The 13703-nt window shown below is 45.1% G+C and overlaps 1 protein-coding gene across 1 annotated transcript; it reads left to right on the top strand.

Moving 5' to 3' along the window:
• Positions 1 to 680: 680 nt before the first annotated feature.
• Positions 681 to 13276, top strand: zmp:0000000991 (mucin-2). The gene is made up of 5 exons (XM_037455660.2): positions 681 to 852; positions 4208 to 4326; positions 4432 to 4609; positions 6280 to 6325; positions 6911 to 13276. Exons 1-5 carry the CDS (start codon positions 734 to 736, stop codon positions 12008 to 12010), a joined length of 5562 nt encoding a protein of 1853 aa, XP_037311557.2. The 5' UTR covers positions 681 to 733; the 3' UTR covers positions 12011 to 13276.
• Positions 13277 to 13703: the final 427 nt, after the last annotated feature.

Below are 13703 nucleotides of genomic sequence, written 5' to 3'. Positions count from 1 at the left end.
CAAAGCTCAATATGTACATACTTGTATTTGAACACTAAGAATTCATCCTTCCCCACCTTATGCAAACAGAAAGTCCCGGTCCCAACACGAAGAGGGCACTGCTCCTCGTCTTCATGCAAGCCGAAGGTGCAGAGAGCTTTTGGCAGGTGGTGGCGGCTGTGGGAGTGGACGACTGATTATGGGGTTGAGGTCTGAGGCATTAATTGAACCGGAAAGCACCCTGGGCCATGTTTTATTTCATTATTTTTTAGATCAGCAATGTGTTACTACATGCCATTACGACTTGGATCCTGTTATGATTTCTAACACAGCGTATGCATGTGCATATTTCTTATGTATAGAGTTTGTGTTTAAGGTTTTGGACAACACAAATATACAAAAAAAAAAGGATCCTAAATCTTGAAGTATAGTTTGGGCAAATAAGGTACTTAGAGCCACCATCAAAGTGAGGATCACCATAATAAAAATGCATCTCTTCTATCAGCCAAAGTGTCCAGATAAGGGAAATGACCGACTTTTCAGGAGTAATCACACGGCCGCACTTGTTCCGCTCACCTGACAGCGAGGAGGCTGTTGACCTTTAACCCCTGCGGTGACACGCTCGCGCAAACCGCCTCACCCTGGGTCATTTGCGCTAAATCCCACGCGGTACGTTTTACCTATTCTCTTTGGTTAAGCCGCATCTTTTCGCCCGCCCGAATCGCGGAGGCTGAACGCAAACGGAACCGATAGGATGTCAACAAGTGACGCAGGAGAGTCGGAGCCCATAGTTGGAGGAGGAGAGAGAACGACGCCTCCGGACAGCGGCGCAGTGCGAGCAGCCGGCCGAGCGACGAGGACTGCGCCTGCCAGGTGGGTGGAAACGGCTTTAAAGTGCTTATAGCAACGCGACTTTTAGTTACCGTGGAGCGGCTCGACTTTCTTTGCAAACTGCTATATGTCGCTGTTGACTTTTTTTTGGGGGGGTGGGGGGAGAAGAGTTTTTTTTTTTTTTTTTTCTCGCAGTGACGCGAGTTGTTCTCTCGAAGGGGGAAGGAATCCCGCGCCGAACTGCGTGTGGAAAATACGTGTGTTTGAGTTTCCCCACGCGTGTGCGCGAAGACGTCCGTCTCCTCTGGTGAAAAGAAACACGTTTTACTGTTCGGGAGCAAGTTTGAGATTGTTCGGCATTGAGCTTTCGCATTCATTTGTGGTTTTACACTGTGTGTTCCCCGCCGGACAAGGTTAAACACGCCGTGCGGGGAAGCCCGAGGGAAGCGGGGACGACTTGTTGCGGGAGAGGAATTCGCACTAAAATATGTTTTTTAATGTTATTTGGGGGTAAATACAATTGTCCTGACGGTGGAAAGACACCCGTAACTTTGCGAACTGAACGTGTCCTGCTTGGTCTTGCTTTACGGAATTTGACTGTGTGTGTGTGTGTGTGTGTGTGTGTGTGTGTGTGTGAAATGCTCTTTTTTCCAAGTCGTGTTTACATGGCACATGTGGACCCTTCACCTTCAGAATAAGTATGAAATATCCAAGCAGATTCTCCGCGTAGGTTTTTGCTACTATGTTGGCCTACCGGGTACAAATAATGCTTAATACCAAACACTGACACCCGAGCCTCTATTTGTATGCGTTTTCTCTCCACTAAACCAACACCGTAATCCTCGTACGCCTCATATTGAAATGCCTGATTCCTTTCAGCTCCTTTTTTTGAGTGGCTTAGCAGGCGAGCTCATACACGCACGTCCCTGCCACGGATACACACAACGCAGGTGCCCGTGCATGTCCAGAGCCCTACCTCTACCTGCACGTTATCTGCACATCCTCCTCCTAATAACCCTCCATCTCCACCTCCTGTATACCCTTTCATCGGCCCCCCCGTAGGGAAACGGGTCCCCGGAGAGTCCGGCAGAGGCCCCCGAGCTCCACGCTGTCCGGGCCGCGTCACTTCCTCGCTGCGTGAAGTCATTGGGTTGAATTTTTTTCAGAAGATGAGGGTGTAAAGGATTTGCAGAAGCTGGAACATTACAAGCTTTTGTCAGTGTTGGTGCACACACCCACACTGAAGTTCAGGCTGCTTCCATTATGTAAGTGTTGGCAGCCAGATTTGGGCGCACACCCACAGCGGGGCTGACATCAACTGAAGAATACACACCAACATACTTGCATGAGACACACTGTGCACAATGGAGCAGCACAGAGAGCCTCACAAAGATAACAATCGTGCTTTAAATCGCCAACAAACCGCTCTCTCATTACAGATGACATGCGCGCTGCTACATATAGCAGTATGTATCAACACAATAACACAGTATGAGACGTTTAAGCTTTTAGCTTTTACGTCCGAGCTATGACATTAATAAAATCCTCACAAAAGTCATATGGTTCCCTCACCTCGGCACCGTCGGCAACCATCAAAGTGTTTAATATTTGTGTCAATCTGTCAATCATTTTAATCTTAAACTCCGCAATAGACATACGGGCAATGATGTAGAACAGACCATTCGTGTTCGTCGACTTTAATTTTTAAAAAGCCTTCGTCTCTATTTTCTGGCAGTTAGTAGACTAAAAAATAATGGATTAATGTAGTAAATAACCAATGAGAAAATGCCTTAAATGCAGACTTAAAGATAAGAAGAATGTTGGTTAAGGAGGAAAATCCACACTCAAATACAATTACAAATTTGAGTTGTGCTGACCTGTAACATTGTGGTCACACTAACCGATGACCCTACAGGTCCGGGCTGCTCACAACAAGCCACCTTTAACATCTTATCAGCTGTTACAGTAAATACTGTGGACACAGACACGCGTGATAGTAATGCTGCAACTGATATCTGTAACATTCTTATTTCCAACATTTGTTAGACTGCGATTGTTTTCTAAATCAGTTTCTTTTGTTTTACGATACCAGGAAATGTTCAGATTTTCCCACAGCCCAAGGTGACATTTGAATAGCTCTCTTTGGATTCATATTTATTTAGAGTATTCTCACCTCGAGCCACAAATCCAGCACAGACACATGTCAAATTATGATTTAAATGATTTACAGATATGATTAAAAAAAATAAATATATTAGTCATATGTCAGGGAAAAAAGCTTCCCAATACATCTTCTTTTGTACCTTTTACTAAAAGAAAACATTTGGTGAGTGAAATAAACGCTAATTGAGGATGTCAACCGATTTTCTTTATAGATTGGACCAGTGATTTCAACTGTCAGATTTTTGTACCTTTTTTTTTTTTCTCTAAACTTTTTAACTTAACGGTGGACAAAAATGACGGCTTCATCTATAAGTGCATGTGAACCCACGGGTTTACAGGCACTGATATTGTTGTGATTTGATGTTCTTCTGCTGCCTCGGGGGAGCGGTAGGATTAATAACACGCGGCACCATCCACACCGGCGCTATGTTGGCCTTGGCACTGAAGTAGTTGTTGAAGAGCTCGGAGCCCGCCCTCCATTTATCACTCCATGCTTCTCTCTCATGTCACCTCAGGCTTTTAGAATAGCCAAACATAGTTTGGGCCTGATGCTCTGCCGGTGGCCCCTGAAGGCAGAGTGGATAAGGAGAGGCCCAGGTGCTCCTTGTTGTTAAGACACATTAAGAGGCGAGATCTAAATGCTTCGCCTTGGCATCAAGCGGAGCAACGCAGGCGCCGCACAATCCGATCCAACGGGATCCTGTACGGAAAGGTCCTGGTGACACGTGCACATCCTTAGATAACCGCCTCTTCGCTGCGTTCTGGTGTCATCGTGGTGCTCGGCAGTTGGCTGGGTGGCGGTGGGTCGGTGTTGGATTGCAGCAGTAAATGTGCACGTGCCTGATTCACGTCCTGTTTGAGGGGGAGTGTTGGCTCTGGTCACAGGAGAAAGTGGTTATGTAACTGCTGCTGATCGGTCCAGTGCGTAGAACTGATGGGCTGAGGGAGGCACGGCCGTTTGGCTTCTCTTTGAAAAACCGCTTATATGTAACATGTACTTTTGGCGTATTTTGTAGACAAAATGAGTCATTTTCAAAAAATATTTGGCATAATAGAATGAATAGTTTGATCTAGAATTGGAGAAGCCAGCAAGAAATGGAAGGCATCCACTGCTGTTTGTAGTAGCTGTAGCTGCATGGTGGGAAAGGCCACGTCCTTTTGTGTTGAAGTGTAATCTCTTCGCCCTTCGTTAGACGGAAATACCTCACCCTCAGTGTTTTTGGTTTTCTTTCAGAGAACAGCAGAATGAAAACATTGGTCAGAGGTTCAAGCAGGAAAGTCATCATGATGAAGAAACCCCGAGTGGAACGCAGCGTCACCCGTCAGCCATCAGACAGGAAGAAACACACAAAGGTGACACACTCCCACGACTCGCACAAACGCACAACATACAGCAAGTATTCTGTTAAATCTTGTGACCAAAACATGGTCCCTTGTTCTGAATCTTTGGCTTTGCAGCACTTGTATTAAGGACGGACAGAATAAGAAAGGAAGAGGCTGCCCACTGCGTTGAGTCAAGCCTCCAGAAGCCCAGCACATCCAGAATCACCTCAGGCCTGTTCTTCAGACTCTCCAGAAATCTAGACCTCGGCGAGCCCGATCTAACACTCAAGACTTTTGACCCCTGCTTGCACAGGTAAGCAAGGAAAGGAATAGATATAGGTAAAAAAAAGGATATATATTCCGTGCCACATACCAACAGAATTTAGAGGGGATTCGTCACTTGCATCATGTATTTGGCCACTTGCCATCTTAAATGATTCTATCCCCATGACTGGCGTGAGGTGGCACAGACCAACGTCTGTGCTCCGTCTCAGAAATCACAAGTGCACTCTAGCATTTAGTCAAACAGTAACTGAAGCGTTGCGTGCACGCTCAAGAATGCGCCACGCTATCGGGAAGGGTCAGCGCTATGTGTAAGCAAGGAGGTGTAGGCCGATGGTGTGACCTCCGCGTGCCGTCTGAAGACTTGGTCCGATGTGCTGTGGTTCATTTTCTTTGTTTGTCCGTCCATGACTGAGCCGTGTTCGCCTACTAGATAGATCGAATGGAGACTTGTAGCTACGTGCCCTGGTATCCGGTATAAGAAGATTACACGCTCTTCTTTCAGGAAGAAGGAAGCCTGGCTCTACCTTCCTCTCCCCTCTTATCATTAATCATCCACCAACAAGTGCCTTTTCACATTACTTCCTTTAAGGCAGCACTATAAGACAATAGGGGGTCACTTTAGGTTTGGACTTCTCTCCCGAGGGACACATTATTCAACCTTGTTTTAAGCTGTATCTGATTTGACTTTGTGTAGAGGGAAGTATGTGCATGTGCTGCACACTTTCCCTTGAGCATATTTACATGCCTATACGGGATGCAGTGTGTACAAGAGATTACAAAGGCGCTATCAATGCTGCTTTTTATTGGTCCACGAGACAACGCCGCCCTTTTAGTGTCTTTTTATGCCATCCAGCACGTTGTATTATAAGCCTCATATGGACAGTTTGCCCTGTGTGTGTGGTATTGTGTATATATATGTGTGTGTGTGTGTCTACAGTACGCCCATGTGTGATCCATGCGCTAAAAAATTCATCACAAAAATACCTTACAAGTAATCACCTTAGGTGTGACTTCAGTGCTCTTGTTGTGAGAAAAAACGTTTAGTAAACTGAGCGGCATCGAGAGGAATGCGGACCTTCCTGTTGATCGGCGTTGCTGTGACAAATGTGAGACATTCACTCTCTCAAATGGTTCTCATAAAAACAGAATGCACGGCGACTGGGTGTGTTAAATTTGACTCAAGTATAAAAGTGTATTTTCACATGTCAATGCAGAATGCCTTTAATCAGGGTTGAATTTGAATAGATTATTTACGTTTTAAGCATGAAATATCAAATGAAATATTTAATAGCACTCATTACTTTTCATTTACTTTCTTTATTTGAGACCAACCTCCAAAACACGTCTGCTAAACTCTCCCTTGGGTTTGCATTCCATTGTTGTGGTTGTTTCCCTTGTGCAGAGTTGACTATGAGATTAACTATAAATACCAAGGTGTCTAGGTGTCAAATACTGTCTGTTATAAAGAATTACACCTGGCAGCCAATCAACATTGAGTAATCCCCAGTCCATGATACAACTATTTAATAACCAAAGATCCACTGCAAACATATTCATCATATGATAGAATACATTGATAAAGAGTAATTTATAGTTTCAGCATACTGTTCACCATATCTAATCTGCAGTTGACCTATGGAATCCTGATTTTGTATGACTAATGTCATTTCATGTCTTCCCTCTCTTATGTTCTGCCAGTTCAACTGAAACACAGGAGCTTGAGACTGAGAATAGAAGCCACCAGGTAAGAATTCCCCAATCAATACTTACTTACTTACTTACCTACGTTACCAGCAGTAAAAAGTGAAAAGCCATTGACTTTTAAAAAAAAAACGAATCGCACAAAGCAATTAACATCACAAAATAATTTTGTGCAATTAAGTGTTCTCAAAAACCTCAGAGTGATTATTATGATTTTGGCATATGAAGGGACAGGGTGTGTGTTCTTTTGTGTGTTAGTCCTTGGAAACCTCCTTCACTTTTTGAATAACCTGTTTGTCAAGGCTTTAAGCTCTTAAATAGCTACACCATGGGAACTTGAGCTTCAGCAAAGCTCGCGTCTCTGCCAGCACACAATTAACAGTTCAAGCAGCCGGCCACTGTTTCTTACTTACTGTACATAAGTAAGTAATTTGCCTTTCATATACGAATAGCTTTAATTATAGCACTATACAAAGCTGATCTGTGGCAGCAATACTAACTTAGTGAAAGATTGTGTGAGGTCATATAAATGTGACCTCTTTGAAATGGAAAGCATATTCCTGATGGTATCAATGCATATCTAAGGATAACATATATGGTCACTTCTTATTTTTTTTTCTCTCGACAGGTTCATGGACAAACCTTCCCACCGCACACCTTTATAAAAAAAACCAGTGACGCAACATTATCTGAAAGAAGACCATTTCCAACCCAGAAGAATGAAGAGGCTCTCCCGGTTGGTTGCTATGAATCAGAGTCTAGCAGAGGCTTGAGTATCTCAAATGGGGAATTTGATTCATATCACTTTAATGACTTGCACATGTTTCCATGTGGACCACAACCAACAAGTGCTACAAGATCAGTTGAGTTAGGAGGAGATATAAAGGACCATACAAGGCTTGAGAAGCCTACTGATCTTGTGGAACAATCTAACCTGAACAGAACCATGCTGTCTTCCACTGTGGTCACAGTTCTGGCACCTCACTGGAATGGCCGACCAAGACGAACCAAAAGACCTGATGTAATGGGCAATTTGGAAGGCCAGGGGGGTTTACACGACGTGACAAACACGGCGGCAAACCACTCCCAGGGGCGCTTTCACGAGTTTCTAGATAGGTCATTGAGAGATGGCTTGCAAGCCCAATCAAGGGTGCCATTTCTGGGTACCAGGAGGAATACGGTGGGCTGGTCAACAAAGAGTGGACCTGAAAGCTTAGACTATGAATCTAAGAGGAAAATGCTTCATACTGTATCTATGGATGTTAACTCTGGAAGGATGAACAGTAGAAACATGTATGCAAGTCCTGTACACACAGCTGCAACCCCTGTGTCTCCCCTCTCCTTTGAAACAGCCGAACAAAGGACAAATCCACACCCTGGTCATCAGGGAGGATTGTCATCTTTAAGCTCGAAACCGACAACCAGCAGAATGCTTCTGTCTTTAAGAAGATGCAATTCAAATAGCAGGATCAATAATGCTGCCTCCCCGACCCCTGAGATGAATCCTTTGCCTCTGAGCAGCTCGCCACGTCATCAAGATGGAAAATTATTCACAACACACCTCTCTCAAACTTTCCTGAATAATAATGGCCAGGAGAGGTCAAATCCTCTCCTCTCTCCATCGGGGAATGCTTATAGGATGGAAACTGGGCCGATAATTTCGCCATCAGCCTCCAACCAAAGAGAAAGGAACACATTTGAAACTCGCTTCTTTTCAACATCACCCACGAGCAAAGGCACAGAAGACACACCCATTTCCCAACAAGCTGAAACGATGACTAGTAGGACCCAGTCCAGTCTTTCATGTTTCCAACACCCAATACCGATTCGAGAGCCAACGGAGAACTGCAGGGGTTCAGACAAAAGTACAAATGTGTTCTCTGGGAGCTATTCACCAAAACATTCCCCTTTTGACCGGTCCTCCCTTCTAAATACCCATTCCCTCCCTAGGAGGACCAACCTAACATCCACCTCCTGGTGGAAACAAGTCGCCCCGGAATGTAGTTCGAATCAAACTGCCAATGATACAACAAACATCAAAGAAAAATTAAACACACCCATAGTGCCACCCTACAATGATAATAGAGACTTTGCCGCTGCGTGTCCAACTAACAACAAAAGATGTGTTAGTCAAATCCCCAATAACCGAGACAATAATAACGCAGCAGAGTCAGTCGTCCGAGGTAACATGAACCTTATTATGACAAAACCGGGAGGAACTGACAACGTCAAACCAAGAATAGCTGAGGATTCACCCGGACATGGATCAGACAGGCTTGTCAAACAGCAATATGGCTCCAATCTGAACAACAGAGACCCACAAAAGCCTCACAGTTTGCCGGATGTTTTTCCTACTTCTAAAATTAGCAGAGCTACAAAGCAAACAACGCTGAATCATTCTCCTAAAGATCTCAGCAGGCGCGACTTAAATCCTACCCCATTTACAGCAAACAAAACCGAACTACCACTTACTTTGCTAAATCCCAAGAGCCCAAATACACCCACCGAGAGCAGCAGCTACAGTCACTGCACATCCAAAACCAACAGCACCCCCGCATCTTCACACAACCATGACTCTCAAAAATTTGGCAAACCACCTCTTTCTCTTGCTACCACCAACTCTTTCTGTATTCAGGCTCCTACCTCCACGACTAACTCTGTTCTTTCCCAATGCCCATCCACTAAACCTACTTCACACATCCACTCTCATGCAGTTGCTTCACAAACACCTATTGGTGCTTCACCTTACACTTGCTCTTCTTCCCAAATACCCCTTATCACTAAGATAACTCCTAACACACCACTTCGCTATGAAAGAAGCATTGCTTCCGTTAATAAGCCTTTCCACCCTAAAACTGTATTGAGTCCAACAGTTGGTGCTTTCTCCACCAACTACAGCACAGCATCACACCACGTAGCAATAACTGCTCCTAGAACATCCCTCCTTACTTCTTTAAATCCTGGCATATCTTCTCAGTCCTCACTCTTAACCCCACCTGCCACCCCTAACGTTGTAATCTCCAACGACTCGGTCCCTTCCAGTCTCAAGGAGCCAAGGACGTTTTCAAACAGTCCAGAAAACGACCCAAAGAAAAAGCGCCGCGTAGAGGGAAAGCGAGTGAGACGAGTCACATGGGAGGACTCTGTGGATCTGAAGCATTCTGAACCTGGGGCAGTCAACAATGCCGAGCCGTTTCACGTACCAACGAGCTCAAGCTCCCTGGAAAGCAGCAAAGTTGCATCCATCGCTTCTTTTCTCAGATCAAGAAGTTCAACCACAACCGCAGCTCATTTTGGCTCCCCCAGCTCCAAAACTGCCAGCATACACCGGCTGAAAGGGGAAAAGTATCGCTCTTTGTCATCTGACAGTGCTGATTGGTCCAGAGACCATCAAAAGTCGAAGCAAAGACCGCGTGACACTAGTATCTTTGACCAGGGAACGCGGGACGTGACAACACCCAGACAGGGGAGGACTCTCTCAGTGGATTCTGACAGCCTTCAGTGCCGTGCTTCTGCCCCTCTCTCCCTCCCTTCTGACTTCTCAAGTTATAAGCTTCGCTATAGCTCTCCACCTTACACCACTCTCATCTCGACCAGGCCATCACAGGGAGAAACGAAGACTATATTATCCAGATCACCCCTCTTCCAACAGCCTCAATCAAATTATGCCCCACACCTTTCTAGATGCACTGATTTAGGGGCAGCCATGACCATGCCCACATCCAAACCTCCTCTGTCACCCACCACCCGAGGAAGTGCAAAAGGGGGGCTTTCAGAAACTGATATAGTCAATAATAATCACAGCAAGAGCAACCGGCAAGATTCCCCGAATGGCCAGTTAGTATTTGTCCACAACAGACTTCATGAGGCACATACCCCCTCCTCAAAATGTGTAACTGAGACACTGGTTTACAGTGTTAAATCTAAAGAAGAGACAGCTACACCTGCCCCAAGGAAGAGCATACCTAAACCTTTGCAACATGACTCAAACATAAAGGCTTCTGTGGAGACCGAGTTAAGTCAACAGTCACACAGAATGCAAAGTAAGGAAGCAGCAAGAGAACCACATAGTGATTCAGATCTTGGCTCAAGCGTTAGCCGCTCAAGCTCCAACGGAAAAGCGAAGGAGAATGTACTGGGTAAAAGTAGATTTTTTTCAATGGAGAGCAGCAATGAACAAAGCACAAAGAGAAGCCGGTTTGCACTGAAGAAAAGTGACAGCACACCACAATCCAGTTTGTCAAGATCACAGCCAGAGACAGCCAGCAAGCCCAGTAACAAAATGGACCAGGTGATCAGCAGACTAAAACAAAAATTCAGCACTAGACTTTCTGACGAGGATGTGTTTCCATGGAAATGGAAGAGAGCGTCTCAAACGTCTTCGGTTAATGGATCAGGGGATGTCAGTGACAACGTCGTGGAGAGCAACCAAAAGCTTGAGCAGGAGAAAGGGATGTTGATTAAGGAGGAGGAGAAGGGACGAGATTGTGCTGATAGATGGAAAACAAACCGATACAGCCTCATACCAGCCTCAGTGGCAGGAGAGGAGCTGTACAGTTGGTCAGGCCAAACAACTCTGAAAACTGACCGAGACGAACAAACTGTCTATCCAGAATACATGGAAAGTCAAAACCGTCCTCATTTGACAGTAACCAGCCCACCAACAAACGAGTTAGACTTTTACAAAGACAAGGTAACTGATTCCAAACCATCAAACCTGTTGCTCTACTGTAGCAATCACAGTCCTGGTAGGAGCCCTAAAACCTCTGCCGACTCTCCCACTCAGCTCAACAAGTCCACATCCAGCCCCAGGAGCCCCTTCTCCCCCTTTCCCTCCCTTTCCCCTGTCTCCCAAATGACCTCAACGGATGACAATGTCTTCTTCAGCCCCAAGCTACAGCGTCACCGAGAGTCCCCCTCACCTGGTGAGCCGGGAGAGGGAATCAGCCTGGGGGCTTCGAGAAGAACTCGGGCCTCCACAGGTCCTCCAAGTGCAAGTCCAGGACCAGACAATGAACGCTTGGCGTCCTCCTATGCAGACTTAAAGTACGGCATTGAGCCTGGGAGGTCCTTTTCCGTCAGTTCGGTACTGTCCAGTCGTCCCTCTGGGCCTGGGCGCATCTCCACTGGATCCAGGTTCATGAGTGTGGGGGACCTCTCTGACTCTGCGTTAACGTGTGGCAAGCCTGGAAAAGACTTGGATCAGTGGTCTGTTAACCCTGACTGGACCACTGACTATGATTGCCAGTCCAGTAAGGACTGCCGACAGGCTTGTTTCCCCAGCGACCCAGGTAAGATGAGATCCAGATCTCTTCCTCGATCACTGACTAGGCGCCTAGCAAATTGGAGCTCAGACGTCTTTGCTTCCCAACCTGCAACAAGCACAGCCTCAAAGTCCCCTCGCCTATGGAGCCCCAACATGAACCCTTCTCACTTTGCATGGGACACAGAAGGGCCTCCGACGCCTCCGACACCTCCTCCAACCCCGCCCCTATCACCAGTGTCCAGGCGCATGTCCAAACCCCCCCGCCTTTCCTCCCCCACCTTCCCCAGTGCATCAGGAACGTCGCAGCAAGTGGACAACCTGTCCCCCAGAGGGATTTTGCCCTCCAGAGGTTATGTATCCAGCCTTACCACTTTTGACGAGTCCTCGGACAGCAGCTCGGACACGACAACAGACGATGAATATTACTTAGAAACGGGTGAAGAAAAAGAGACAGAATTGTGACACTAAAAGATTTTCTTTAAATCCTGCCTTCTTTCGGGTCTGTTTTCCTGGACTTCATCATGTACGAGAAAAAGGGCTAACGTGTATCATTCTGTAAAGGGTATTCTGCTTGTTCTCTCATTGTCACAAAGGAGACTTGAGATTCAATAGTTTTTTTGCCTGCATGATTTGCTTCTGGAAAGTGGTGGTTATTACATGAGCATACGTAATATTTTCAGCCAAGTTTGTATATGTATAATAGTTATTAATAATGTATTTCCGTGCAGTATGTAACTGCAATCTGAGTTGTTAAACATTTATAGTTTGAACAGTTGCATGCAATCATTGAGGGATGAATATCTGTGTGGTTGTTTTCAAAGTACTTTTTACATAAGTTTGCATTTCATCCTGCGGAAGTTGTTGATACATGTGCTATCATGTAATATTTCATTGTCTGTTTTCTTCTATGATTGAAGATTGAAATGAATTGTGGTAAATGTTGTAATAACAGATTTATTTTCCTAGTTACATTTTTTTTATTCTGAGGTAATATGTAATCATAATGTATGGTACAATTAGATGTTTAATGTCCAACATTATACAGTGATTTATCCATTTTGCACAGTGATTTTCTTAACTCTTAATACATGTATTTTAAACATAAATGTAATATTTCCAGCAATAACCGAACCGTTTTTGTATTAAAGTCTGTGTTGCCCAAGTCTTTGGTCCGTCCTGCTGCTGCTTTAGCCTTAACAGCCACCGTGTCCCATCGGACTGTTAAATGCCCGGCTGAGTCAAATGGTATGCCAAGTATTGGAGTGGCAAACAGAAGATTCGACGCTTGAGGCTACGGTCCCGCCTGCCGCGAGGTTTTTCAAAGACTTTGTTATTGGCGACACTTTGCTGCTCTAAAAAGTGTCTGCTGTTAGGTGTGGCTTAATTAAATTGACGTTATGCAATTGGGAGTTTCCTTTTTGTTCTCGCTGTGGCAACACAAACTGTTATGGTGATGGTTAGATAACACTTTCATTAGACAGGGAGGATTGAGTTGTAAAATAATTGCTACATGTGTGACCCCGTGTACTTTTTGTTCTTGTCTGTCTCTCAGGGTTTTGTTTTTTAACAGACAGACCGTCACAAGTAATTGCGACAATCTGCGTTGGACTATTAGCCATGACATCAAGACACTGTTGTTCGCACCATGACATAGTAGCATTTGTTTTTGTTGCATGAATGTTTTTCCATTCTATGTCATCATAAATAAAGTGCAATACACTTGCTCCACCCAGCAGCTTCATCACGATCCCTGAGGAAAGGCTTGTGAGTGGCCCTAAGCTCATAATGGAGAAAAACAAGGGACTTATCTTTTGTATAGTGGCAACCAGCCACATTAGAGGGCTGCTTTAGCCATTGGTTGGGTCTTTGTTAAAGGGTCGGTAAATCTGCTCATATTCATTTAAGGCCTACCCAATCCTCAACCCAGAAGATAAGATATGAAACCATTTGTTCAAGGCTGCTGTCATTTGTGCATCTCATTAAATAAAGCTGTAAAACTGCAGCCTGCAGTTTTGAATCCACTAAATGAACGTGAGAGCAGTATCAGCTTTCACAGCCTATTTTCTCATAGTTGTAGCACCTGTCCTGGGGGGTATCAGACCCCCCGGGGAGGCCATGGTGGTGTGTGTATTAGTGTGTTATCCAGACCATATCA

The sequence above is a fragment of the Pungitius pungitius genome, chromosome 19, assembly GCF_949316345.1.
Source record: "Pungitius pungitius chromosome 19, fPunPun2.1, whole genome shotgun sequence".
NCBI classification, from domain to species: domain Eukaryota; kingdom Metazoa; phylum Chordata; class Actinopteri; order Perciformes; family Gasterosteidae; genus Pungitius; species Pungitius pungitius.
The sequence above is the reverse complement of the archived record's forward strand: the minus strand, read 5'-3'. Positions and strand labels throughout refer to the sequence as shown.